The 24,310-nt window shown below is 45.0% G+C and overlaps 1 protein-coding gene, 1 non-coding gene and 1 pseudogene across 2 annotated transcripts; 2 read left to right on the top strand and 1 right to left on the bottom strand.

Annotated features, from left to right (window-relative positions):
• Positions 1 to 752: 752 nt before the first annotated feature.
• LOC119536578 lies at positions 753 to 16,705 on the bottom strand (annotated as a pseudogene).
• Positions 4,336 to 4,526, top strand: LOC119538898. Its single transcript, XR_005217684.1, has one exon. It is a non-coding gene; the product is annotated as a U2 spliceosomal RNA (small nuclear RNA).
• On the top strand, positions 16,699 to 22,643 carry SLC3A2 (solute carrier family 3 member 2). Its single transcript, XM_037838288.1, has 9 exons — positions 16,699 to 17,124; positions 17,524 to 17,697; positions 18,259 to 18,353; positions 19,799 to 19,867; positions 19,973 to 20,031; positions 20,198 to 20,378; positions 20,500 to 20,643; positions 21,982 to 22,077; positions 22,187 to 22,643. Exons 1-9 carry the CDS (start codon positions 16,704 to 16,706, stop codon positions 22,547 to 22,549), a joined length of 1,602 nt encoding a protein of 533 aa, XP_037694216.1. The 5' UTR covers positions 16,699 to 16,703; the 3' UTR covers positions 22,550 to 22,643.
• The last annotated feature ends 1,667 nt before the right edge of the window (positions 22,644 to 24,310 follow it).

The following is a 24,310-nucleotide window of genomic DNA, read 5'->3' as shown; positions in this document are numbered from 1 at the left end:
TTTTTTTAATTCAGTTTTATTGAGATATATTCATATATCATACAATCATCCGTGATATACAATCAACTGTTCATAGTACCATCATATACTTCTGCTTTCATCAACCCAGTCTATTTTTTTGAACATTTTCCTTATACCAGGAAAAGTGAAAATAAGAATAAAAAATAAAAGTAAAAACACCCAAATCATCCCCCCTCCCCCCCTATTTTTCATTTAGTTTTTGTCCCCCTTTTTCTACACATCCATCCATACACTGGATAAAGGGAGTGTGATCCACAGGGTTTTCACAGTTCAGACTGTCACCCCTTGTAAGCTACATTGTTATACAATTGTCTTCAAGAGTCAAGGCAACTGGGTTGCAGTTTGATAGTTTCAGGTATTTACATTAAAACCTAAAAAGTGTTATCTATATAGTGTGTAAGAATGCCCACCAGAGTGACCTCTCGACTCCATTTGAAATCTTGCAGCCAGTGAAACTTTATTTTGCTTCATTTCGCATCCCCCTTTTAGTCAAGATGTTCTCAATCCCACGATGTCGGGTGCAGATTCATCCTCGGGAGTCATATTTGCATTGCCAGGGAGATTTACACCCCTGGGAGTCAGGTCCCACATAGTGGGGAGGGCAGTGAGTTCACCTGCCGAGCTGGGTTAGCTGAAGAGAGAGAGGGTCACATCTGAGCAACAGAGAGGTACTTGGATGTGGGGTGGGGTGGGGTGGACACGTTCTTTTAAAAAGCTCTCTTGCTCCCTTATGTCCTTTTGGTCTCTGCTCAAATGTCACTTCCTAAGAGATGCCCTCCCCAAATAAGTAGTCTCCTTATCCTACTTTATCTTTTCATTGCACAAGTGTATATTTGAGTATTTTTTTTTCTTGTCTCTCCACTCCCCCACCCCCACCCCCACACCTAGTGGAATTAAGCTTGGTCAAATTAATAATGTATACAATTAAGCTTCATGAAAGCAGGGACTCTGACCTTGCTGTATCCTCAGCTCTTAAAACTATGCCTGGCACATAATAGCTATTCAGTATTTGTTGCATGAATGTATTTCGGTAGAGTATTATCATTTCCTTCATAAAGAAGTTATCTATTGTTAGATTTATAGTTTTTGTTGCTGGTGTAAATGACAACTTAAAAAATAACATTTTCTAATTGTTTACTAGGTATACAGGAACAGAATTGGTTGTTATATATTGCTCTTTTGTCTAGTACTTTATTGTACTCTTTTATTCTAATAATTTTTCTGTAAAGATTCACTTTGATTTTCAGTACAGACTTATGTTCTATAGAGAAAAAACCTGGGCTCATTTTTTTTTTTCAAAATCAGATGTTAGTTACCTATAAAAGTGTTTTGTAAATTGCTGATGTTATTGTTTTTTTCTCATTGCAAAAAAAATTTAATCAACTATATACATTATTAATTTGACCAAAATGAAAAAAATAATAAAGATACTTTATAAACGTATCATGGGTAACAGAATCCTACTTTTTATAGAGGATCTTAATCTGAATAAAGGCATGAGTTTTTCAGTAAATCTCCACTGAGTTTTCTGGCAATTGCCTTGGGGAATGGGTTAGACAGATAGATGGTCTTTGAGTTTGTCCATGATTTCATCAATCTTGTTGGCTGGAATCACCATCACAGCTGATGAGGGCCTCATGGGTACATCATCAAAAGACCACCTGCATCCGAGGCATGTGTCACTCTCCTCCTGCACCAAGTAGTGGAACTTCAAGATTGCCTTCTCATAGAAAAATTCTTCCTCTGCATTTGCAAACATTAAATCATCTTTCTTTTGGATGCTCCATTTCTTTTGAAATTACTTCTTCCTGCTTCCATGCGTGGCTTACTAATCAGAAGGTATTAGCAGTGGCTTCTTGGTTTTGTGCACCTTGGCAGGTGCATGAGCAGGGCGATCAGCAAGCCCACAGTGGGGTCATTTAAAGAGTGTCCAGCTCTTTTCACAGTTCTCACAGAAGCTTAGAATCAACTCTAATATGTTCAGCATGATGGGTGCCCTTTCTTTCAGTTAAATTTAAAAGGCTTATGAAACCAAAAATCTCTTCTTCAACATCCACTTGGTAACCGCTGTCCTCTGAAACATCCTTTGCTTAATCACACTCCCGACGTGGCCCTGTTGTATTAAGAGATCTGTTAGTTCTGCAGTGTTCACAGGAGCCGTTAAGAAAAGCTGGTGCAGTCATTTCTTAATTCCATCAGAATCGTCATGTGAGATGGGGTAAGCGTCAAATTCAGTATTCACTTCCTTGTCAACAACCTCGTCATCTGGGTCACTGTCTTCGTCGTCTGCGCCGTCACCCTCGACTTCCCCATTTTCTTCTTCCTGGTCGCGTGGGGCGGGGGCGCCTGGCGGCCGCGAGTCCCCTCCCCAGCGCAAGCCTTTCACCCTGGACGCCTCTGGGCCGTGTTGCCGCCCCACGCGCTGCGCCTGATGATGTTACTGTTTCAAAGAAAATTTGCTATAGAGTAACTCGGTTCTAATGCTGCTTTTCTTTATGTGGCCAAAAAGAAATCCTCTTTGCCAAGTACTTTAAGATACATGTTCTACATTTTCTTAAAGCTTTGGGGCTTTAATTTTCTCGGTAGTCAACACTTTTATTTCAACAGTACAGTTTCATGGTTGAGATTACTAACTTAGTAATAACCAGAATCCCCATTTCTGCTGTTCCGTTATGGCTCTCTAAAAGTCTGCATTTCCTTTTCCTGTTCGGTGTAATGAATAAGAAAAAGCTTTCTTAAATATCAGTTCCATATTTGAGTGCAGTTTCTCCCTCCTGGTCCATCAAGATGAGAGAAGAATCTGTCTGGTACTGGGACCGTGTGTTCTTGGGGGACTTTTTGATGGTTAAAAAGAAGTTTGTGAAAATGGAGCTTTGTTTTGCTATTAGTTGTGTTGGAGCAGGGAATTTTTTTTTTTTTTCCTTTCTTCCTCAGATTGGTTCCATTCTAGCCATTATTCTGTTACTCTTAACATTTCTATTTTCAAATAGAAAAGCGAGTTTCCCTTCTTAAGTGGTGCATTTCACTTAAAGAAAATTATCTTTAATTTCTCTGTAGCTTGACCTCTATTACAGAGACAGTATTGAGATTAAGCTCTTAAAAAAAAAAAACAGAAAACAAAAAACAAAAAAAAAAAACTTTTTATTTTGGAATTGCTTCAAACTTACAGGAAAGTTGCAAAAATAACACAAAAACAATACATAGGACTCTAACATAGCCCACCCAGATACCCAGATTTGCCAATTTTTAGCACTTCACCGCATTCCTTACATATTCTATCATCCATTTGTTATATCTCTATCTATCTATCTATCTATCTATCTGTCTGTCTGTCTGTCTTCTGAGAGTGCTTGCACATACATGATGCTCCTTTTTACACTTAACACTTCCATATACATTTCCTAAGAATTCACTTATACAACCATCTTAAGAACAGCTATCAAGTTCAAGACACTGAACATTGATATAAAGCACACAGTCCATATTCCCTTTTTTTCTATTGTCCCATCAATGTCCTTTTAGTCATTTTCTCTTTCAATATCAGTTCTAGTCTGAAATCAAGTATTGCACTTAGTTGTCTTTGTCTCCTTAGTCTCTCTCTTTTTAGTTGTGATAACATATATACCACATAAAATTTCCCATCTCAACCACTCCCAAGCATTCATCACATTCACAATGTTGTGTTACCTCACCACCATCCATTACCAAAACTTTCCATCACCCCAAACAGAAACCCTGCACCCATTATGCTTTAACTCCCTGTTCCCCCTCCCTTCAGTCCCTGGTACCTGTACTCTACTTTCTGTCTTTGATTAACCACTTTAGTTGCAGCATGGTATTTCAAATTCAGGTTTCTACTGCTACATACCTTGCCCTTAAATGTCTACTTCTCAGTGTTGTATGCCCCGTGTTCACATTATGAATATCAAAAAAATCTTTAAAAAACAAACAAAAAACAGTTATCTGCTCTTCTCTTTGGAAGCCCTAAGGTGATTTTGCTGTGGACTAGAGAGTGAGAATAGGAAGGAGCAGGGTTAGGTGTGGGTGGGGTTATTCAAATACTGAGTTCCTTGCAGCCAGGGAGTGAGGGGAGACTTTATATCAAGAAGCTAAGTGTTGAAATCCAAGATCCCAACTTCTCATTATATGCTTTTAGGATTATATTGTTAGAAAGCTCTTTAATATGTGATTCTGGTACTGTTTAACTGTTTAGAAGCTTATGACAACCAAATATCCTCAGAAACATGCTTTATGTGACCATGTCTGAAATAGGGATATGTCAGTGGGGCCTGGCAGGGTGGTAGCTCATGAGGTATCGCTTCTCGGCCTTTTGGCTAAGATCAAGTGTAGTATCTATGCTTATCAGTTTAATATCTGACATGTTCTCTATCTAAGGAAAGCATATTAAGTTGATTTTTGGGACAAGGAAATGGAAAAGGGGCTTGCTCCATCCACTCCATGCATCGTCCTGGTATTGCAGTATTTCCAAGAACAGTGTGTGTCCCTTTTGGGGGTATTTTTTGTTGTTAAAGGAGAAGTCAACTTGCAGTATTTATTAGCCTATTTGTTTGTGTATATTCTTAAATATAAAGTAATCTTTGTAGGCGCAAGTAAGGTATTTCTATTCTATGACTTTATTCTGTGCTCTCATAACTTGGGTGTTGTAAAACATAGTATCCCACACATGTTTTGTCCTCTAAACGTTGAGGTATTAAGTCTTTTCTTAATCCAGGTCTAAAATTCAGTTCTCTTGTTTTCTTTGCTAGGGAATAATGGAAGGTAAAGGGAAACTTATTGTCTGTGAGGTAGTCATTAAAATAAGCCAAAACAGACTGGGGGTGGGGTGGGGAAGAAATGTTAATAGTCATGCTCTGAATTATATAATTACAAACTGAGATAAATATTCTGAAGGAATGGAGTGATCCTTTTTGGGGAGGTGATGAATGAAAGCTTCCTGGAGGAAGTGATGCTTCAGCTGTGATCTCAAGGATGGGGTAAGCAAGTAACTAAACTGTGCAGGGGAGGTAATTTCAAAGGTGGGAGAAAAAGCAATCTAGGGGAGGAATAGCACAGGCTGCAAAGACCCTGTGGTCTGTGGGACATTTTCAAGGGACTGGAAGAAGGCCATTGTGTTGGGAGTGCCAATAGAGAGTGTGAGTGAGGAAATAAGGTTTGAAATATGGGTGTGGGGCAGATTTCTCAGGACCTTGTCAACCATAGTCTATAGAAACAGTAGGAATCAATTGAAAAGTTTTAAGAGTGTGGTGTCACAATCAGATTTGTATTAGAAAAGATCACTTGGAGAAATCACTTGTGGAGGATCACTGGAGGGGAACCAGTGGATATGGGTGGCACAGAAGGCAGTGTCAAAAATTCAAGCAAGATTGGGCAAGCCATAATTCAGTTGTTTCTGGTATTTAAGAATACTTACTAGCTCTAATATAGATGGTTTGTGCATTAATATATTTGCTATCTGCCCATTCTGTAGGAGTAGAAATCCTGAATGCAGGAGGAAGAACTGGAACATTTCTAGTCTGGAGGGAGATGGACCATTTTCAACTGGTTTAAAGAAATGTGTGATAGCAGGTAGTGGTGGTTTGTTTTTCTTTAAGTGGGGATGTTGTGAGGTTGTAATTACATTAGTGAGCTGACAAGGCTTATATCAGCATCTAGCACTGAAAACGGAAGATAGGGAGAGGTTAGAGCCAAGAAAGTTGCCCAAGCGCTTCTATAGAAAACTGGAAGAATGAAGATATCAGTGACTGAATTGACATATTTGAGCAGGGAATTGAGGAAAAGAGGCTTAGGGGATGCAGTAGCGGATTGTGGAATGGCAAGTTGATAAGATTAGTTTTGGAAAGTTAGAAATATAGAACTGATTGCAGGTGAGCAACTGGGGTTGAATACTTAGGTTTGGGGGTCATTTTAATCAATTTGAGAGTAAATTGACCCTTGAAGGGTCTAAAAACATGTAGAATGCAATAAGAAGAAAAATACATTAGAAGCATATGGTTTGGAAAGGAGAAAATGGAGCTGTCATTAATTGTAGATAACCTCATTTACATAGTACCCCCCAATTTGCAAATTATTAGAAAGAAGAATTTAGCAAGGTAGATAGATATAAGATTTAATATCTTATTAAGTTGCAAATGTGACTTGCAACTAGAAAACATAATTAAAGAGAAGACACCATTTATAATAGTTTCATAAACTTTCAAGTCCCTAGAAATAAATCTAATAAGATGTACAGTACCCCTACAGGGAAAGTTACTCAATTAAGTGATATTAAAGAAGAAATAAATATATGGAGACATATACCACATACATGGATGGAAAGATAGTATCACAAGGCTGTCAGTTCTTTCCAAATTGATAGATAATTCAGTGCAATTCCAATAGCAATCCAAATATAGTTTTTCATGAAACTTTATATACTTCTAAAACTTAATTGAAGAGTAAGGGGCAAAAAATAACTAGGACACATTGAAGAAAAGAACAAGGAGAAGAGACTTGACTTCCCAGCTATGAGACATCATAAAGCTATGGTAATTAGGACAGTGTGCAGGAATAAACAAAAATTGACCAAAGGAACAGGATAGGAAACCCGGAAAAATCCATGCACTTAGGTAACTCTGTATATGAGATGGTGGCATAGCATATCAGTGGGGAAAGAAAGGACTGTTTCATATATGGAATTGAAAAACATGGTTATCCATTTTGAAAAAGAAGAGATTGGCTCCTACCTTACACCATATATAAAAATCAATTCCAGGTGGATTTAGGACTTAAATAATCAAAACGAAAACCTTAAATTTATTAGTAGAAAACATAGATTAATATCCTTTAGACCTTGAAGGAAAGATTTCTTCAACACAACACACAAAAATGTAGATTATAAAAGAAAAGTTTAATATGTTTTGATTGATAACTTTTGCTCATCAAAAGACACCTGCAACAGGGGGTTAGAAAGGAATGTGCTGGAGAAACTAAGATGGTGGCTAGGTGAGACAGGGCAAAAAAACACCTCCATGAAAAACACTAGATAAAAACCAGAAAGTGACCCAGAATACCAGTTACAGCGATGCGCCAGCTGGACGAGGTCTGCTAGTATCACAGGGGCCGTATACTTGGTGAAACTGGGAGTCTCCATTCTGAAACGAGTGAGTAAGCTGGCTGGAAGACCCGCAGCCACGTGGCTTTGTGGGGAAGCCAGGGCTTGGCTTTTAGAGACAGACTGGCTCTTTAAAAAAAAAAAAAAAGGGAAAAACCCAGGAGCGGCTGCAGTTGCGGGAGTGGGAACCATGCAGTAAAACACAGCAAGAGGGGGCTGGGACGGCCTCTCGGTGTCTGGCCTGGAGGATAGTCTGCTGCAGATACCCTCGGGGCTGGGGGAACAGAGGGGGGAGCCGGAAGCTGAAAGAAACCCCGCGACTTGCAGCTGGCTCCCTGGAGGGCTGGATAAACTCCTGCACGGGGCCGTGCCCACAGCCCAGAGCCCCGCCAGTTGTCCCGGAGCTGGGAAGGAGGAACTGTGCAAGGAGAGGGGTTTGAGATGCCCCATTCTGCCATCTTTGCATCAGGCTGAGAGCGCCGCTGCACGGCCCAGGGGCCTGGGGCTTCCCTTGAGGGACGGCACGCACTGGTGACGTAGCACAGCATTCCCTTGGCTGAGCTCCTGGAGGATCGCGGCTGGGAGGGGGGACCCGCTCGTAGAACCCAGGGACGCTATGCCAAGTCCGGTGGTTTGTGGGACAGCGAGAGAGAGGGTCTGAGGCTGAAATGAAATGAAGGCTTAGACTCTTGCGGCGGCCTTAAATCTCTGGGAACCTGGGGGATTTGAATATTAAAGCTGCCCTTCCTCCCTGGCCACCTGTACACACGCCCCACATTCAGGGCGGATGGCTCCAGCAACACACCCAAACTGAGTTCTCCAACTGAACCCCACAAGAATCATTTCCCCACACAGTGGGAACAAGGTTGAGAACTGACTTGAGGGGTATAGATGACTCATAGATGCCATCTGCTGGTTAGTTAGAGAAAGTGTACGTCACCAAACTGTTTCTGAAAAATTAGATTGATATCTTTTTTTTTTTACAACTTGAAAGAACCCTATCAAACAAAGCAAATGCCAAGAGGCCAAAAACAACAGAAAATCTTAATGCGTATGATAAAACCAGATGATATGGAGAATCCAACTCCAAACACACAAATCGAGATATCAGAAGAGACTCAGTACTTGGCAGAGTTAATCAAAGAACTACAATCGAGGAATGAAAACATGGCAAAGGATTTAAAGGACATCAAGAAGACCATGGCCCAGGATATAAGCGACATAAAGAAGACCCTAGAAGAGCATAAAGAAGACATTGCAAGAGTAAATAAAAAAACAGAAGATCTTATGGAAATAAAAGAAAATGTTGGCCAAATTAAAAAGACTCTGGATAGTCACAATACAAGATTAGAGGAAGCTGAACAACGTCTCAGTGTCCTAGAAGTCCACAGAACAGAAAATGAAAGAACAAAAGAAAGAATGGAGAAAGAAATGGAAAAAATTGAAATGGATCTCAGGGATACAATAGATAAAATAAAATGTCCAAACTTAAGACTCATTGGTGTCCCAGAAGGGGAAGAGAAGGGTAAAGGTCTAGAAAGAGTATTCAAAGAAATTGTTGGGGAAAACTTCCCAAACCTTCTACACAATATAAATACACAAAGCATAAATGCCCAGTGAACTCCAAATAGAATAAATCCAAATAAACCCACTCTGAGACATATTCTGATCAGACTCTCAAATACTGAAGAGAAGGAGCAAGTTCTGAAAGCAGCAAGAGAAAAGCAATTCACCACATACAAAGGAAACAACATAAGGCTAAGTAGTGACTATTCAGCGGCCACCATGGAGGCGAGAAGGCAGTGGCATGACATATTTAAAATTCTGAGAGAGAAAAATTTCCAACCAAGAATACTTTATCCAGCAAAACTCTCCTTCAAATTTGAGGGAGAGCTTAAATTTTTCACAGACAAACAAATGCTGAGAGACTTTGCCAATAAAAGACCTGCCCTACTTCAGATTCTAAAGGGAGCCCTACCAACAGAGAAACAAAGAAAGGAGAAAGAGATATAGAGAATTTTAACAGACATATATAGTACCTTACATCCCAAATCACCATGACACTCATTTTTCTCTAGTGATCATGGATCTTTCTCCAGAAGGGACCACAAGCTGGGACATGAAACAAGCCTCAATAAATTAAAAAAAAAAAAAATTGAATATACTCAAAGCACATTCTCCAACCACAATGGAATACAAATAGAAGTCAATAATTTTTGAACTGTAACTCCACTATTTACTTCCTACATGATATAAAATATACAAACTCTAGTGACAAATCAGTGGTTTTGAACTCAACGTAAAATATGTAATTTTAGACAACTATATAAAGGTGGGGGAATGGAGGAATATAGGAACATAGTTTATGTGTCCTATTGAAATGAAGGTGGTATCAAAGAAAAACAAGATTGTTATGGATTTAAGAGGTTAATTTTAAGCCCCACAGTAAACACAAAGAAATTGTCAGAGAATATGACCATAGAGATGAAAAGTAGAGTATGGGTTAAGAGAAATGGGGGAAGGGACAATGGGGAGTTAAGAAATGAGTGTAGGCAAAGGAGAGTCTAAAGTTGTATGTAATGGTGCCTAAGAGTCTCCCCCTGAGTATCTCTTTGTTGCTCAGATGTGACCCTCTCTCTCTCTAACTGAGCCATCTCGACAGGTGAACTCGCTGCCCTCCCCCCTACATGGGACCCGACTCCCAGGGGTGTAAATCTCCCTGGCAACGCAGGGTATGACTCCCGGGGATGAATGTGGACCCGGCATCATGGGACTGAGAGTATCTTCTTGACCAAAAGGGGGATGCAAAATGAGACAAAATGGTTTCAGTGGCTGAGAGATTCCAAATGGAGTCGAGAGGTCACTCTGGTGGACATTCTTATGCACTATATAGATAACACCTCTTAGGCTTTAATATATTGGAATAGCTAGAAGTAAATACCTGAAACTACCAAACTCCAACCCAGCAGTCTGGACTCCTGAAGGCAATTATATAATAATGTAGATTACAAGGGGCGACAGTGTGATTGTGAAGACCTTGTGGATCACACCCCCTTTATCTAGTGTATGGATGAGTAGAAAAATGGGGATAAAAACTAAAGGACAAATGGGGTGGGATGGGGGGATGATTTGGGTGTTCTTTTTTCACTTTTATTTTTTTATTCTTGTTCTGGTTCTTTCTGATGTAAGGAAAATGTTCAGAGATAGATTGTGGTGATGAACGCATAACTGTGTTATCATACTGTGGACAGTGGATTGTATATCATGGATGATTGTATGGTGTGTGAATGTATTTCAATAAAACTGAATTTAATAAAAAAAAAAAGAAATGAGTGTAGAATTGCTGTTTGAGTTGAAGGGAAATTTCTAGTAATGGATGGTGGGAAAGAGCATTACAGCATTCTAAATGTGATTAATCCCACTAATGGAAGGCTAGGGAGGGGGTGGAATGGGAAGATTTAGGCTGTATATATGTTTCCACAATTGAAAACAAAAAAAGACAGTCTAAATAGATGACAATTGAATGCCAAGGATGACCCTGGATGGGATTGGAGGATGGAGTACAGGAGGCTCAAAGGGTCACAGCTGAGACAGAAGGAAAAGGAAATATAGAATGTAAGCTTTGTATCATTGTTGAATCTCTTGTACTTCTTAGCTGTGCTTAATGGGATTGCATTAAAGAATGTTCTTATTCCTGGGAAGTGTATATGTGAATTATAGTGTTTGTTCAGCTAGCACTCATATGTTCAGAAGACAGAGCAATAGATGATGGATGATAGGGAGGGAGGGAGGGAGGGAAAGAAACAGCGATGTGACGGCATGTTAAAGTTGGTGGATTGGGCTATCGGGGGAGGAGGGTCAAGGTATGATGGAATTCTGTGTATGAGGTTAGTATTGTTTTGTTTTTGCAACTGTTCCTATAACTTTGAATTTATTTCAAAAAAAAAAAAAGTATGCGGAAGGGGCCCCTAAAAAAAAAAAAAAAGAAAAAAAAGAAAGGAACGTGCTTTGTGTACTTGGCCCTTTATACCCGACCCACCCTCATCTGCCCCCTGAGTGTAAAACCCTCAGGCTCATGGCCTCATGTGGAAGGGTGAATTCTTGACAAATTGTCTACTTTGCATTGCCTAGAGTAAACATTGTTTTACATTTATCAATATATTTGTGGGATCTAAGGATTCTCTACAGTCTTTCCCTGTTGCTTTCCTGTCTCCCCCACCCCCTACTGCAGATACATTATTTTATTTTGGTTCAACAGTTACAAGTCTTGGTGGTTTGTTTTTCCATGTAAGCAGCTTCTTCCTGATCGGTGCTGGTAAAATTCCTTTTCATGTTTATTCCTTTATATTCACAAGCTACTTCTGTTGAGTTGAGTTTGATTATTTAGTTCATTCACTGATCTCCCAAACACTTATGAAGTGCCTCCTATATGTTATCTCTGAGCTGCAGTTCCATCCACAAATAGCACATGGTGCCTGCCACCTGTCTTGGAGTACAAATAGATATCCAAATAAGGAAATGTAATAAACAAACAGGACACCAGCTGTAGCTGAGGGAAAGTAAGTCTGTCCCAGGAGTTGGGAAAGGCTGTCATTTGAGCTAGGTCTTGAATGAGAAGGAGCTTGTGAGGCCATGGGGAAGAATAGGAAGAACAAAACAGAAGAGGGAATGGCACATCCAAAGGTACAGAGGCCTGAGGAAGCCTTGTGTGCTGTGAGTCTGGCATGTGAAAGAAGGGAGCCTACTCCATCTCCGTCTCCGTGTTCCTGCAAAAGAAAGTTTTATTCTACTCATTTCTACAGGTTTTTATAGCATACAAGGTAGTGTCCTACGTGACTGTTTTCAGGTATTTCAGGGAGGTTACATTTTTTCTAAAGCCATAACGTGTGTTTACATGTCTTTAATCTCAAGGGACAATTTCTTTGGGGCTAGATGGGAAACAGCAGGAGCAGGAGACAGGAGCACAGGAAGGAGCCCAGCAAGGAGCCCTTATCTAAATTGCTGCCTGCCTTCAGGCATGCAAAGCTTTGGCTTTCTCCCAGCCTGGTGCCTGCCTTCAGGCTTCCAGAGTTCGGGAAGTGGACCCACTGTATAGTCTGTCTAGCCAGAGAAACTTCCAGGTCTCCATATCTCCCCTCTTTTTATTATGATTACAGTTTGGTGTAGTGACATAAAACTCATTCATAGGGATATCATGGGGGTTCCAGGAACGAGTGCCACGTCTTCTTAGACTGGTCCATCCGCACTGGAGTTAGCTTTGGGAGGCATCTTCTTTGTACAGTTGTTATAGCACAGCATCATTGGTTCTCTGGGAAACAGGACGATGGGCTCCAGGGTTCCATTGGCTGTTTTGTGACAGATAACCTTTTAAAAATAACTGAAATTATAATTAGCAGTTCTACATTGTTGTTTGATGTTATGCATATTAGTAACTAAAAGTTCAGAAGTTTTTAATTTTTATAACATTGTCTAAACATTTTTCTGCAATTTGTAACATACTGCATGAATTTAATTATTTTTTAGTAGTTTATTTATTTTTCTAAGATGAAAGAATAAATTCTTTGTAACTGTTGGGAATAAAAAGATATTTTTTAGTGTTTGACTTTGAGAAAGCAAAATGTTAAAAGTTATTAGGTTTGAAACAGTATATATATATTTTTAATTTAGTTAAACTTAAGGAAAAGACTTAACTTTTTTAAAAGTGAGAAGACAGTATTTTTAAATAACCAAGGACATGATAAACTTAACATACGTTGAGTGCAAGAAGTTATTTCGATAAAAGAGACTTTTTGCATCGTATACTGATTATTCAGAAAAACACTTTTGCAACCTTGTATTAAGAAACAACACCTTAATAATTTAAGGAAACTTTTTTCATAACAAAAACAGCAGGAGACCATAATGTGTGGAGCTTGCAATATGGTGAGGAATGTTTTATATTTTGTGAATTATTAGGCACATACAACACTGAATATTAATTACTGCTTTGGCTGGTGGTTACAATATTTAATGCTATTTTGTTTTATAAAACCACCTTTTTTTCTTTAAGTTGTGAGGTTCTATTGTTAAGCAGTGTTATTACTAGTTTTTACCATTTTTATACTTTGACCATAGAAATAATTGTTTTCACAAACTTTTTATAGCTTTTTGTATCTATCTGTTAACCTTGTCTACAGAAATAAATTTTTTACTCTACAAACCTTCTACAACTTTTTGTATTTATCTAGGCTTTATCCCACATTTCTATTTATCCAGGCTTCATTCCACATTTCTCAGTTAGTTGGCACAAAGCTACTTCCCTTTTCCCCTTAATTAGAAAAACATTCTTTATAGAGAGAGGGAGTTAAAGTTCTTATTATCAGATTCCTTAGTAGAGATATTATTTTATGACATTGGTTTTTCACACAAATGCAGACTGTGCAAACTGCACAAAATTTAAAAGGAGAACTACAAATCTGGGGTTATAGTTAGTGGGGCTGAAACTCACTGAGTTTGCATGCATGACTCTTGGATTAACTTAATTAGCTTTACTACACAGTAGACTAATTGAAACAAAAGAAAGCAAAGTGAAGACAATAAACAAAAAAATTACACACTTACCCAGCACAGGGAAAGTTTGAATTGCAAAGCTACCTTAACTCAGATGCTTTTGGTGTTTGTCTGTGGCAGGCACTTTCTTCTGGACTTTCCAGTCCCAGTACTCTAGGAAAAATTTCTGGACAGCTGGTTAAGCATAATGGGGCAAACAAAATCTCTGGCTAATGCTGCCTTGTGAAGACAGCATTGCAAAACTGGTGTGGCATCTCTAGAAGTGGGATGGGGGCAGCAGCGGCCATGAAGGCAGAGGTAAAGGAGAAAGGCGAAGGAGCAAGGCTACGGTCGTTTTCCTGCCGCCTTTATCGGCTGGCGGTATGGGGACCGAGGGCTTGGGAGGAGGGAGACCTTTATCGGAGAGAGTGGCGGTCTCATTTTTAGGGACCTCAGTTTCAGAACTCTCAGTCTCGGCAATATGAAGAGGGGCCAGGGCAGTGCGAATAAGAGCCCATGTAGTAAATGTTTTAGAGGAAGCTTTCTGTCCTTGCTTAAAGTGGTGCTTTAAATTTCGTCCAATGTGGTCCCACACATCTGAGTCTAACGTGCCTTCCTCAGGAAACCAAGGGTTATGCTGAACCACATCATGCAGTAAAAGAATACAAATTATCTTCTGAAACAGAAGCTCCACTAGCCTGCAGCAGCCGTTGTAAAACTAAAACATACTGGCACTGGGGAACTCTGAGAGACTGACCCATATTGTTGAGTGGCTGAAACTTCTGACCCACTGCGAGACAACTCGCTTGTACTTACTGCGCAGCTTCCAAACGTCGTGGTCAGGATTGGTGAGCCCCATGATGGGCGCCAACTGTGAAAGAAGGGAGCCTACTCCGTCTCTGTGTTTCTGCAAAAGAAAGTTTTATTCTACTCATTTCTACAGGTTTTTATAGCATACAAGATAGTCTCCTACATGACTGTTTTCAGGTATTTCAGGGAGGGTACATTTTTTCTAAAGCCATAATGTGTGTTTACATATCTTTAATCTCAAGGGACAATTTCTTTGGGACTAGATGGGAAACAGCAGGAGCAGGAGACAGGAGCACTGGAAGGAACCCAGCAAGGAGCCCTTATCTAAATTGCTGCCTGCCTTCAGGCATGCAAAGTTTTGGCCTTCTCCCAGCCTGGTGCCTGCCTTCAGGCTTCCAGAGTTTGGGAAGTGGCCCCACTGTATAGTCTATCTAGCCAGGGAACCTTCCGTGTCTCCACACTGGCAGATGTTGGAAGGCTAATGTGGCTGGAGTGTAGTGCATGTGGAAGGTGTAGTGGGTAATATGCTTGGGGAAGTAAGTTTTTGCTATTTTTTAATGTATGCAGAAGGAATTGGCTTCATCCTTCTGGAGTCAGGGAGGGTTGTGAGATAAGATGTTTCTAGGGGGTGTTATGTTGGAACGTCTCAAGGAGAGCTCCTTACCCCACAGTTCTCAACCTTGAGCTTTTGTGCTGTAGCTAAAGTCTGTTCAGAGTCCCTGGTTGGCACTGCTTATCTAGCATGCCTGAGGGCACCTTGCCTTGGACTGCTTATCATCTTTGAGCACTGGTCTGAACCCGGACCTGCTTCCCTGCCTCCTCCTAAGAATTAGTCCAGCTTTCATGGAGTGGGGCGGGGTATGGGCTTTGGGATACAGGAAGGGTATGGCAGAGGATGAGCCCTGTCACATCCTTGGCCCTCCTTTGGCACCTCTTTCTCCCTGCCATCACTTCATATCTTGGTTTCTGATTTCTTCCAAATACACAGCCATCCCCATCCTGGCTTCCAGCCCAGGTGGGAGAGGAAGACACTGTTTGCTTCAGCTCCTCTCTGTAAATAAGCCAGCTGGCACTGCTCAGGAACAAGAAGTTCCTGAGAGCATTGGCCCCTCACAGTGTTGATGTCCGGTAGTCCCCACTGTGAACCTCGTTTCTCCCCCACTTACCCTCCATCCAAGGCCTAACAGAGTGAAGCCATGGGGAGGTGGGGGGCCCTGGCACCCTAGGGCAGTTTGGGATAATCTGCAAGGTGGGGAAGAGTCTGGGATGGCACCTTTTATCTGCTAGTTAAAAGATGGATGCTTTTAATTGAGGCCCAGCTCTGGAATGCCGGCCGTCCCATCCCCCAGTTGCCACTCAGTCTCTCTTGGCTTTTCTGGATGACTGATTCCTCCTCCCCCCCCACATCCTGGTGCCAGAAACTGGATAGAGGAAGCTGGAGTAAGAAGAGGGGTGGGGGATGGGGGGAGTGTCAGCCTCACTCTTCTGTCCAAACAGGTTAATCTTAAAACATCAGAGAGAGGACTGGATTAGTTCAATTCAGTAACGCTAATGAGCAAAGTACTGTAGTGGGCGCTCAATAAATATTTGCTGCGTGATGAATTAACTGAACTAAATTTAAGATGAGTCTTGAAGGACGAGTGGGAGTAAACCCTGCGGGGAATTGGTGCCCAGCACCAAGTCACAGAGGCCTGAAAGTACGAGGCCCGGTGTGGGGAAGGGAAGAAGTTGGATCTGGCTGGCTCTGAGGATGCAAGTGGCCCTTGAGAAGTTGGGAAGACCGAGGGCCAAATGGCGATGGTGTCTGGGGTGGTCACCAGCCTGCAGGGTGGGCGAGAAGGCGGCGAGGGGTGGCCCTTTCGGTGGGGGGAGGGCTGGAGCCGGCGTACGGGACTTGAAATCCGGAGCTCCCCGCCTTCTTGGAGGCGGGAGGGACCAGCGGGGATCCTGGGCGCAAAAAATCAATGTCTCCGTGCCCCTCAAGGTTCCGCGCAGTCCTCCAGGCGTTCCGGGAGAGAGCGGTCCTAGCCGTTCCCCCTTAAGGGGCGGGCCGGGGCGGGGCCGGGCTCCCGGGCCAAGTCCCCAGGCCGCGTCAGTCGCAGCGCAGACGCAGCAGCGGGCAGCAGCAAGATCGCTTAGGTCCCGGGAGACTCTTCTGAGATCGCGAGCACCGGGCCAGCTTCGGCCACCAGCTAAACGCAGGTCGCACCGTGTCGCCGGTTCCGCAGGCACCATGAGCCAGGACACCGAGGTGGACATGAAGGAGGTGGAGCTGAACGAGCTGGAGCCCGAGAAGCAGCCGATGACCGCCGCGTCGGTGGCAGCCGGGCCGGGCGGCGCCGAGAAGAACGGTCTGGTGAAGATCAAGGTGGCCGACGACGAGGCGGAGACGGGGGCCTCGGCCAAGTTCACGGGCCTGTCCAAGGAGGAGCTGCTGAAGGTGGCGGGCAGCCCCGGCTGGGTGCGCACCCGCTGGGCGCTGCTGCTGCTCTTCTGGCTCGGCTGGCTCGGCATGCTGGCGGGCGCCGTGGTCATCATCGTGCGGGCGCCGCGCTGCCGCGAGCTGCCCGCGCTCAGGTGGTGGCACAAGGGCGCGCTCTACCGCATCGGCGACCTTCAGGCCTTCCAGGGCCGCGACGCGGGCGACCTAGCCGGTGAGCGCCCCCACCCCCACCCCCATCTCCGGCTGAATCTGGTTAGGCCGCTCCTTGCTCCCCCTCCCCCACGCCCAGATTGACCCAGATTGACCGAGACGGCCCCCCGCCGGCCACCGGCGACGGCTCCCCGGGTAGGGGGCCTCTCCACTTTCTTGGAAGAAAACCAGCCCAGTCCCCGCTCCCCGTTTCTTCGGGGGTGGCTGACTCAGCGCCCTCCCTTCCTCCGCGGCGCCAGGGGCCAGTCCCGCCCGGCTTCTGAAGCAATGTGCGCGCTCCTTACATCAGCTACTCCGAGTCTCGTGATCCCGCCTCCGTACCCCTCTCCACCCCACCCCCAGCCTTAGGAGCCCCGGCCGCGCGGAGGGGCCTAACTTTAACCCCGCCTCCCCCTGTCAGGCCTGAAGGCGCGCCTGGATTACCTGACCACCCTGAAGGTGAAGGGCCTGGTGCTGGGCCCGATCCACAAGAACCCGGAGGATGACGTCGCAGGGACCAACTTAAAACAGATCGACCCCTCCTTTGGCTCCAAGGAAGATTTTGACAATCTCCTGCAGGCGGCCAAGAAAAAGAGTGGGTGACCTGGGTTCTCAAGGAGGCACTTAGAAAGGGCTTGGGCTTTCTGGACAGAGGAATGGCATGATAAAATCGTGTCTGGTTTCCTCCTCACTGGCTCTGAGTTTGATAAATTTGTCAAATGTTTCAGAGGCTTTCTACTTTCCTGTACATTCTTGAGCAGGACATTTTAAACTTCTGGGCTTCAGTGCCCCTATTTGCAATTGTAGGTTTTTACTAGGTTAGTGAGTTTTAAGTTTGTAGAGCAGTGGATCCTTAAAGAAAAAAAAATGGAATATTGCCTTACAGCTCAATCAAGAACCGTGTTTGAGTCCACCTTGGAGGTGGGGAGTCCAGGGCCCCCAGCTCAGCCTTCTCTTACCCCGCCGCACGGCAGCATCTTAAAGCCCCTCCTCACTCTCATCTGTGTTTCAGTGGAATTCGTTTTGCCAGGATTCAAATCCACATTTTTGTGCAAAGTGATACTTAGGGAACTCAACAGACTTGTGTTTGTTGAAATCTTCTTTCCCCCTCACCCTGAAATCTTTCTCATCACTACTCTTTCCTCCATTGTCCCAGGCATCCGGGTCATTCTGGACCTCACCCCCAACTACAGGGGCCTGAATTCCTGGTTCCTTCCTGAAAAGGTTGACACTGTGGCTGCTAAGGTGGAGGTGAGTATGACTTTTTTCTCCGTGAACCCTGGAAACCTCGTCTAGGTGCAGCTGAGGAGTCTGGTCTTTGGAGCCAAGGAAGAATGTCTCCTCCTATAGCAGCAAGGATAGGCCGTTTTTTCTCTTTCCTTGTTTGATGACTCCTTTTTCTTATTTCCTTGATTATTCTGAGGCTGAGTGACAGGAAGAGAATTTCCCAGATGTCCTTCTCGAAGTTTGGTTTTTCTTCCTTTTGGAAAAGGAAACAAACACTTTCTCTGTGTTGAATCCTGTCCCTACTGAGTTCCCAGATCTTGTTTGAAGTGTTTTGGGGTGGGGCGCAGTCTGAAATTGTAACTGTTGGGGGCTTCCTATGTTTCTGATCCCCTGTTTAACCGTACAAGCTGTCTGTCATTGTTCTTAATTTGTAAATGAGGAAGCTGAGGTTCAGCTTGAAGTCATAAGTAGTCTTGCTACTCCTGTCTGCCTTCTCTTAAGGTATAGGCTCCAACCCTACCCACCAGGCTGGGAGTGGGGCTTTGGATGTCAACTCCGGATACCTAGGTTCTAGGACACTGCCAATTCAGAGAGGGTAGAGCGAAAAAGGAGGCAGACTCTGTCCCTTCCTTAGCAGCTTTGTTTCTGACCCTGGACCCCCAGCATTTGGGTAGGACCCTTGGGTTCCTCCAGTTCAATGCCTGCCAATGGCTGGGAAGCCTTTACAAGTTACCCAGAGAGGAACGTTTTTAGCCTCTGATGGAAATGGAGACAAGATGAGAGACCCCATGGAGCCCAGAGACGGGGGAGAAAAGGGACAGTAGGGTGGGGTACCACATTGTATGCTCAAGGAATGGCAGGGCTTGGCCTGGGCCTGTTCCAGCAGAGCTGGCTTCCTCTTTTCAGCTCAGCTCATAAACTGCCCTGGGGGTGTGCTTTGTCTTTTGTCCTTGGCCCTGCTCTGTGAGGCTCTTTGACTCACACCCTCCCGGGGCCTCAGGAAACTGGGAGAGGAGAAAGTACGCCTGTCTTGGCATCTTGAGACTAGCCTGTTGGGTCCTGTCTCTGCTGCTCACTGATCGTGACCTGGGGCAGGTCTCCTTGTTTCTCTGAGCCTGTTCTTGCATTGAAAACGAGTATAATAGCATTCCATATCCTAAGGGTAAAATAAAGTTGTTTATGAACGGGTACTTTTTCTCTTGGCCTTTTCTGTAGCTGTCAAAGGTGAAGCTGTGTGATTTTCCCAGAGGGAGGAACCGAGAAGTAAAATGCTATAGCACTAAGAGAATCAATGGAAGGTTAAGAGTTTAAGGGGACCAAAGGCTTTGTAATAGAGGTGGGGAAACTGAGACCCAGGCAAGGCAAGTGACTGTCCCAAGGTGGTGGGTAAAGCTCAGTGTGGGCTAGAACCTTCTAAGCCTTTGCCTCAGGATGTTGATATCTTTCCTCTATTCTTTTACCCCCTATAGGATGCTCTGAATTTTTGGCTGCAGGATGGTGTGGATGGGTTCCAGGTTCGGGACCTGGAGAATCTGAAGGTGAGTTTTCTTTGCCTGTGAGAGGCAGAACCTGGGTGAGAACGAGGGACTCCGCCAGGGCCAAGTAGTGTTCCCTGCTCCTTGACTCTGCTTTTTTCCTTCTAGAATGCGTCCTCATTCTTGGCTGAGTGGGAGAACATTACCCAGAGCTTCAGTGAAGATAGGTGGGTGCCAGGCCACCCCTTGCCCACTCTGCTCCATTGTGGGAACCTCTCAGTGGAGCACTAGGTCCTGGGAGTGCGGGTTTGCCAGTACAGAGAACCTTCTTCAGCTCCATTCCTTATCCCTCCACTCTTACACCAACGCTGATCCCCGCTCTGCTCTTTGCAGGCTCTTGATTGCAGGGACGAACTCCTCCGACCTTCAGCAGATCCTCAGCCTACTTGATTCCACCAAGGACCTGCTGTTAACTAGCTCTTACCTGGCAAACTCGGGCTTCACTGGGGAGCATACCAAATTCCTGGTCACCCAGTACTTGAATGCCACTGACAATCACTGGTGCAGTTGGAGTGTGAGTACCACAGGGGTGGGAGAGAGAGGAGGCAGCAGGGGGCCTTTTTTGGAGGGAAGGAGTGTTGGGAGATTGAAGCAGAGGCAAGTCGTAGGGCTCACTGGTGCATCTGTCTCTGCAGTTGTCGCAGGCAGGACTCCTGGCGTCCTTCGTGCCAGCTCACCTTCTCCGACTCTACCAGCTGCTGCTCTTCACCCTGCCAGGGACCCCTGTTTTCAGCTATGGGGACGAGATTGGCCTGCAGGCAGCTGCCCTTCCTGGACAGGTACCACATTTGCTGTCTACTCATCTCTCTCTCTCTCTCTCTGTGTAGAGAGAGGATGGGGTTGTTTTCTTCCATCATGATGATTCTGTGGGTGGCGGCAGACAGACACGGGCCTTGGCAGAAGTGCGTTTGATTTGTAGTTGGCCTTGGGCAAATCATTTCTCCTCTCTGAGTCTCAATAATTTCTTACTTGGTGTTGCATTTCTTGCAGAGCAGGTAGGATTAAATGAGGGGGCATATTTTTAAATACAATACTTCATACCAGGTAGGTTCTCAATATGGTAGCTTTCATTCATTCATTCATTCATTCATTCATTCAGCAGGCAGAGGAGGCTGAGCCGGCTCCCAGCCCTCCAGGAGCTCGTATTTAGTAGAGGAGCCAGAGGAGTAGCAGATAAGAGCTGGTAACACAAAGGCACTCACTTAGCTTTAGCCAAGGGGTTGGAGGTTTGATGGCTGGACTGATATAGAACGAGTCATTCATTTATTCCACAGTTTTATTGAAAAACTCCTGTCTGTTAAGCACTGGAGATACAGCTGGGCCCCAAAGAGCTGGAGGGAATAGAATTAGATAATAAGCAAATAGATGCCAGGTACTGATAAGGACAAAAGAAAGCAGGGTAAAGGGCTGTATTTGTTTCCTAGTTGTTAAAACAAATACCATAAAACAATGGGTTAGCTTAACAGGAATTTATTGGCCCAAGCTTTGAGAGGCCAGAAGGCTTGCTTTCTACTGGGGTCTGTATCTTCTGGCCATCTTCCAGCCATCTGGCAATCTTTGGGGTTCCTTGTCTTTTCTATCACATGGTAATGTGCATGGCGCCATCTTCTCCTTTCTCCTCCGGGTTCTGTTGACATCTGGCTTCTGGCTGTTCCCTGTGTCTTTCACTCTGTTTATAAGGGACTCCAGTAATCTGGATTAAAGTCTCACCTGATTCATTTGGGCCACATTTTAACTGAAGTAAAGTAACATCTTGAAGAGATCTTATTTACAGTGGGTTCACACCCACCAGAGTGAGGACCAAGGCCCAAAACATGTCCAACCTGGGGTACACAGGGGCCTAGAGAATAGGGGATGGGGCATATTTTATATAGAGGGGCCACAGAAAATCTGATGAGGCACCTGAGCAGAGAACTGAAGAAAGAAAGTGAGGGAGCTAGCTGGGTGGCTGTCTGGGATGAGACCTTGAGTGGGAGCCAGCCTTGCTTGTCCAGGCACAGGGAGATGGGGGGGGCAGAGGGGGCAGGGTTATGTGCTTCGATGGGGATGGCAATGGAAGGAAGGGTGAGGGACTGTGGGCCCCAGGCCTTTTCCCAGCTCTTTTCTCTGCTTTTCAGCCCGCGAAGGCCCCAGTCATGCTGTGGGATGAGTCTAGCTTTCCCAACACCTTCAGGCCGGGTTCTGGGTCAGTAAGCGCCAACATGACTGTGAAGGTAAGGGTTTGGGGCAGGCCTGACTGACCCTGGGTGGGCAGGTGCCTTAAAGGGGTCCACACCCAGGGAAGTCACTCATCCCCTCCCACTACATCTTCATCCTTCTCAGGGCCAGAGTGAAGACCCTGGCTCCCTCCTCTCCGTGTTCCGGTGGCTGAGTGACCAGCGGGATAAGGAGCGCTCGCTGCTGCATGGGGACTTCCATGAACTCTCCTCGGGGCCTGGTGTCTTTGCCTATGTCCGCCACTGGGACCAGAACGAGCGTTTCCTGGTGGTGCTCAACTTCGGGGACCTGAACCATCCTGTCAAGTTGGAGGCCACCAGCCTGCCTGCTAGTGCCCGCCTGCCAGCGAAGGCCGACTTGCTGCTCAGCACCAGGCCAGGCCGCAAGGAGGGCACGTCCCTCGAGCTGCAGCACCTGAACCTGGAGCCCCATGAGGGGCTGCTGCTGCGCTTCCCCTACATGGCTTGACCCCTGGGCTGACCAGGACCCACCCCCTGCCCCTCTCTTCCCTGGGTTCTGGTTTTTCTTCTTTTTTTTTTTATTTTAGCTGTCACAGATGATAGATGAACCCCAAAGTAGGATTCAAATAAAAGTGACCCCTGCCTGGTGAGGTCTTTTCTTCCCTCCTACCCCTCCTCTGCTCCTGTTAGGGCAGAATCCCTCTCCGTCTTACCTGTCCCTAACCTGCCCCATGGTGATCTTGGCTAGAGTCCCACCCATCTGCTCCAGCTCAAAGGGAATGAATGAGGCCCGGAGGGGAAGAGCCTGGTGAGGGCGTAACAGCAAGGACATGCCTGGGCCTGGTGTCCTCACCTCTCTCAGGCTGGGCCAGGGTGTTCCCCCGGAGGCCTGGCATCTTGCTGACCCTCATCTGCCTCAGCAGTGGTCTCCGGGGTTCCTCTTTTTGCAGATTCAGCCTCTCAGGGAGCGGCTTTCAGTCTGGCTTCTAGACGGGACTTCTAAAGGATGCTAGATAGAGGTCATTCCACAAAAACGTGTGGAGCACCCAACCCATGCCAGGAACTGTTTCAGTTCCTAGGGTTTTACAGCAGGGAGCGAAATAGAAAAACCCCTGCTTCCTTGGGGCCTATATTCTAGTGGAGAGACTAAGAAGAAATAACGTAAATGAAAGATACAGTGTGGTGGATATGGTGACGGTGAGAAGTAAAATCAGAAAGGGGAAGTCGAGCAGAGAAAGGGAGGTAGGTGTAAGGGGCTTGGGGGTGGGGCAGGGCAGGGCTAGAGGAGACCTTATCAAAGGGAGGCCTTTGAATACAAGGCCTGAATAAGGAAGGGAGTTAAGCCTGTGGCCTTGAGGCTGGGAGCAAGCCTGATGCTTGTGAGGAACTGGAAGCGGAATGCATGAGTTCTAGCTGGTAAGGGGGGTGAGCAGAGCATGAAGGTCAGACAAAGTGGTCACATAACACGGTCTGTGACATCTGGCAGGGAGGCTAGTTAGGATGGCCATGCTGCTGGCCTCTAAAATACTTTCTAGGCTGGCCTGTGGCAGCAGCTCAGACTCGGGTGGTGGTACTGGAGGTGGTAAGAAGTGTTGGGATCCTGGGTTTAATTTGCAGGTAGACCTGGCAATTTGCTATCTTGGCTGTTGGGGTCCTCTGATGACGTTAACAGTTCAGCCTTGGGGTTTGTTGCAGTTTGCTGATGCTGCCTTTATGCAAAATATCACAAATGGATAGGCTTTTATAAAGGGAGTTGATTTGGTTACAAAGTTACAGTCCTAAGGCCATAAAAGTATCCAAAGGAAGGCTTCAACAATAGGGTAACTTCTCTGAAGAATGGCCGATGACGTCTGGAAAACCTCCGTCAGGTGGGAAGGCACATGGCTGGCATCTGCTCTGAGGTTCTGGTTTCAACATGGTTTTGTCCCAGGATGTTTCTCTCAAAGCATCTGGAGGTTTCTCCCAGGCAAACCCCAGGGTAGGTAGCAAAAGTCTCCTTTCAACAGCTGTCTCTAAAATGTCTCAGCTGCAGGACTCCAGTGATTTAAGACATACACTGAATGGGTGGGGTAACACTTCCATGCAAATAATCAAAGATGCTACCCACAGTTGAGTGAGTCACATCTCCATGGAAACAATCAAGAGGTTATTCCTAATCAAAAAGATCTGCCCCCAAAAGATTGCATTAAAGAAGATGGCTTTTTCTAGGAGACATAATATATACAAACCAGCACAGAGTTCGATTTGGTCCTCTTAGCTCTCTTTTGGA

This window comes from Choloepus didactylus, chromosome 6 (assembly GCF_015220235.1).
Source record: "Choloepus didactylus isolate mChoDid1 chromosome 6, mChoDid1.pri, whole genome shotgun sequence".
NCBI classification, from domain to species: domain Eukaryota; kingdom Metazoa; phylum Chordata; class Mammalia; order Pilosa; family Megalonychidae; genus Choloepus; species Choloepus didactylus.
Note: the sequence above shows the minus strand (reverse complement) of the source record. Positions and strands in the feature narration are given on the sequence as shown.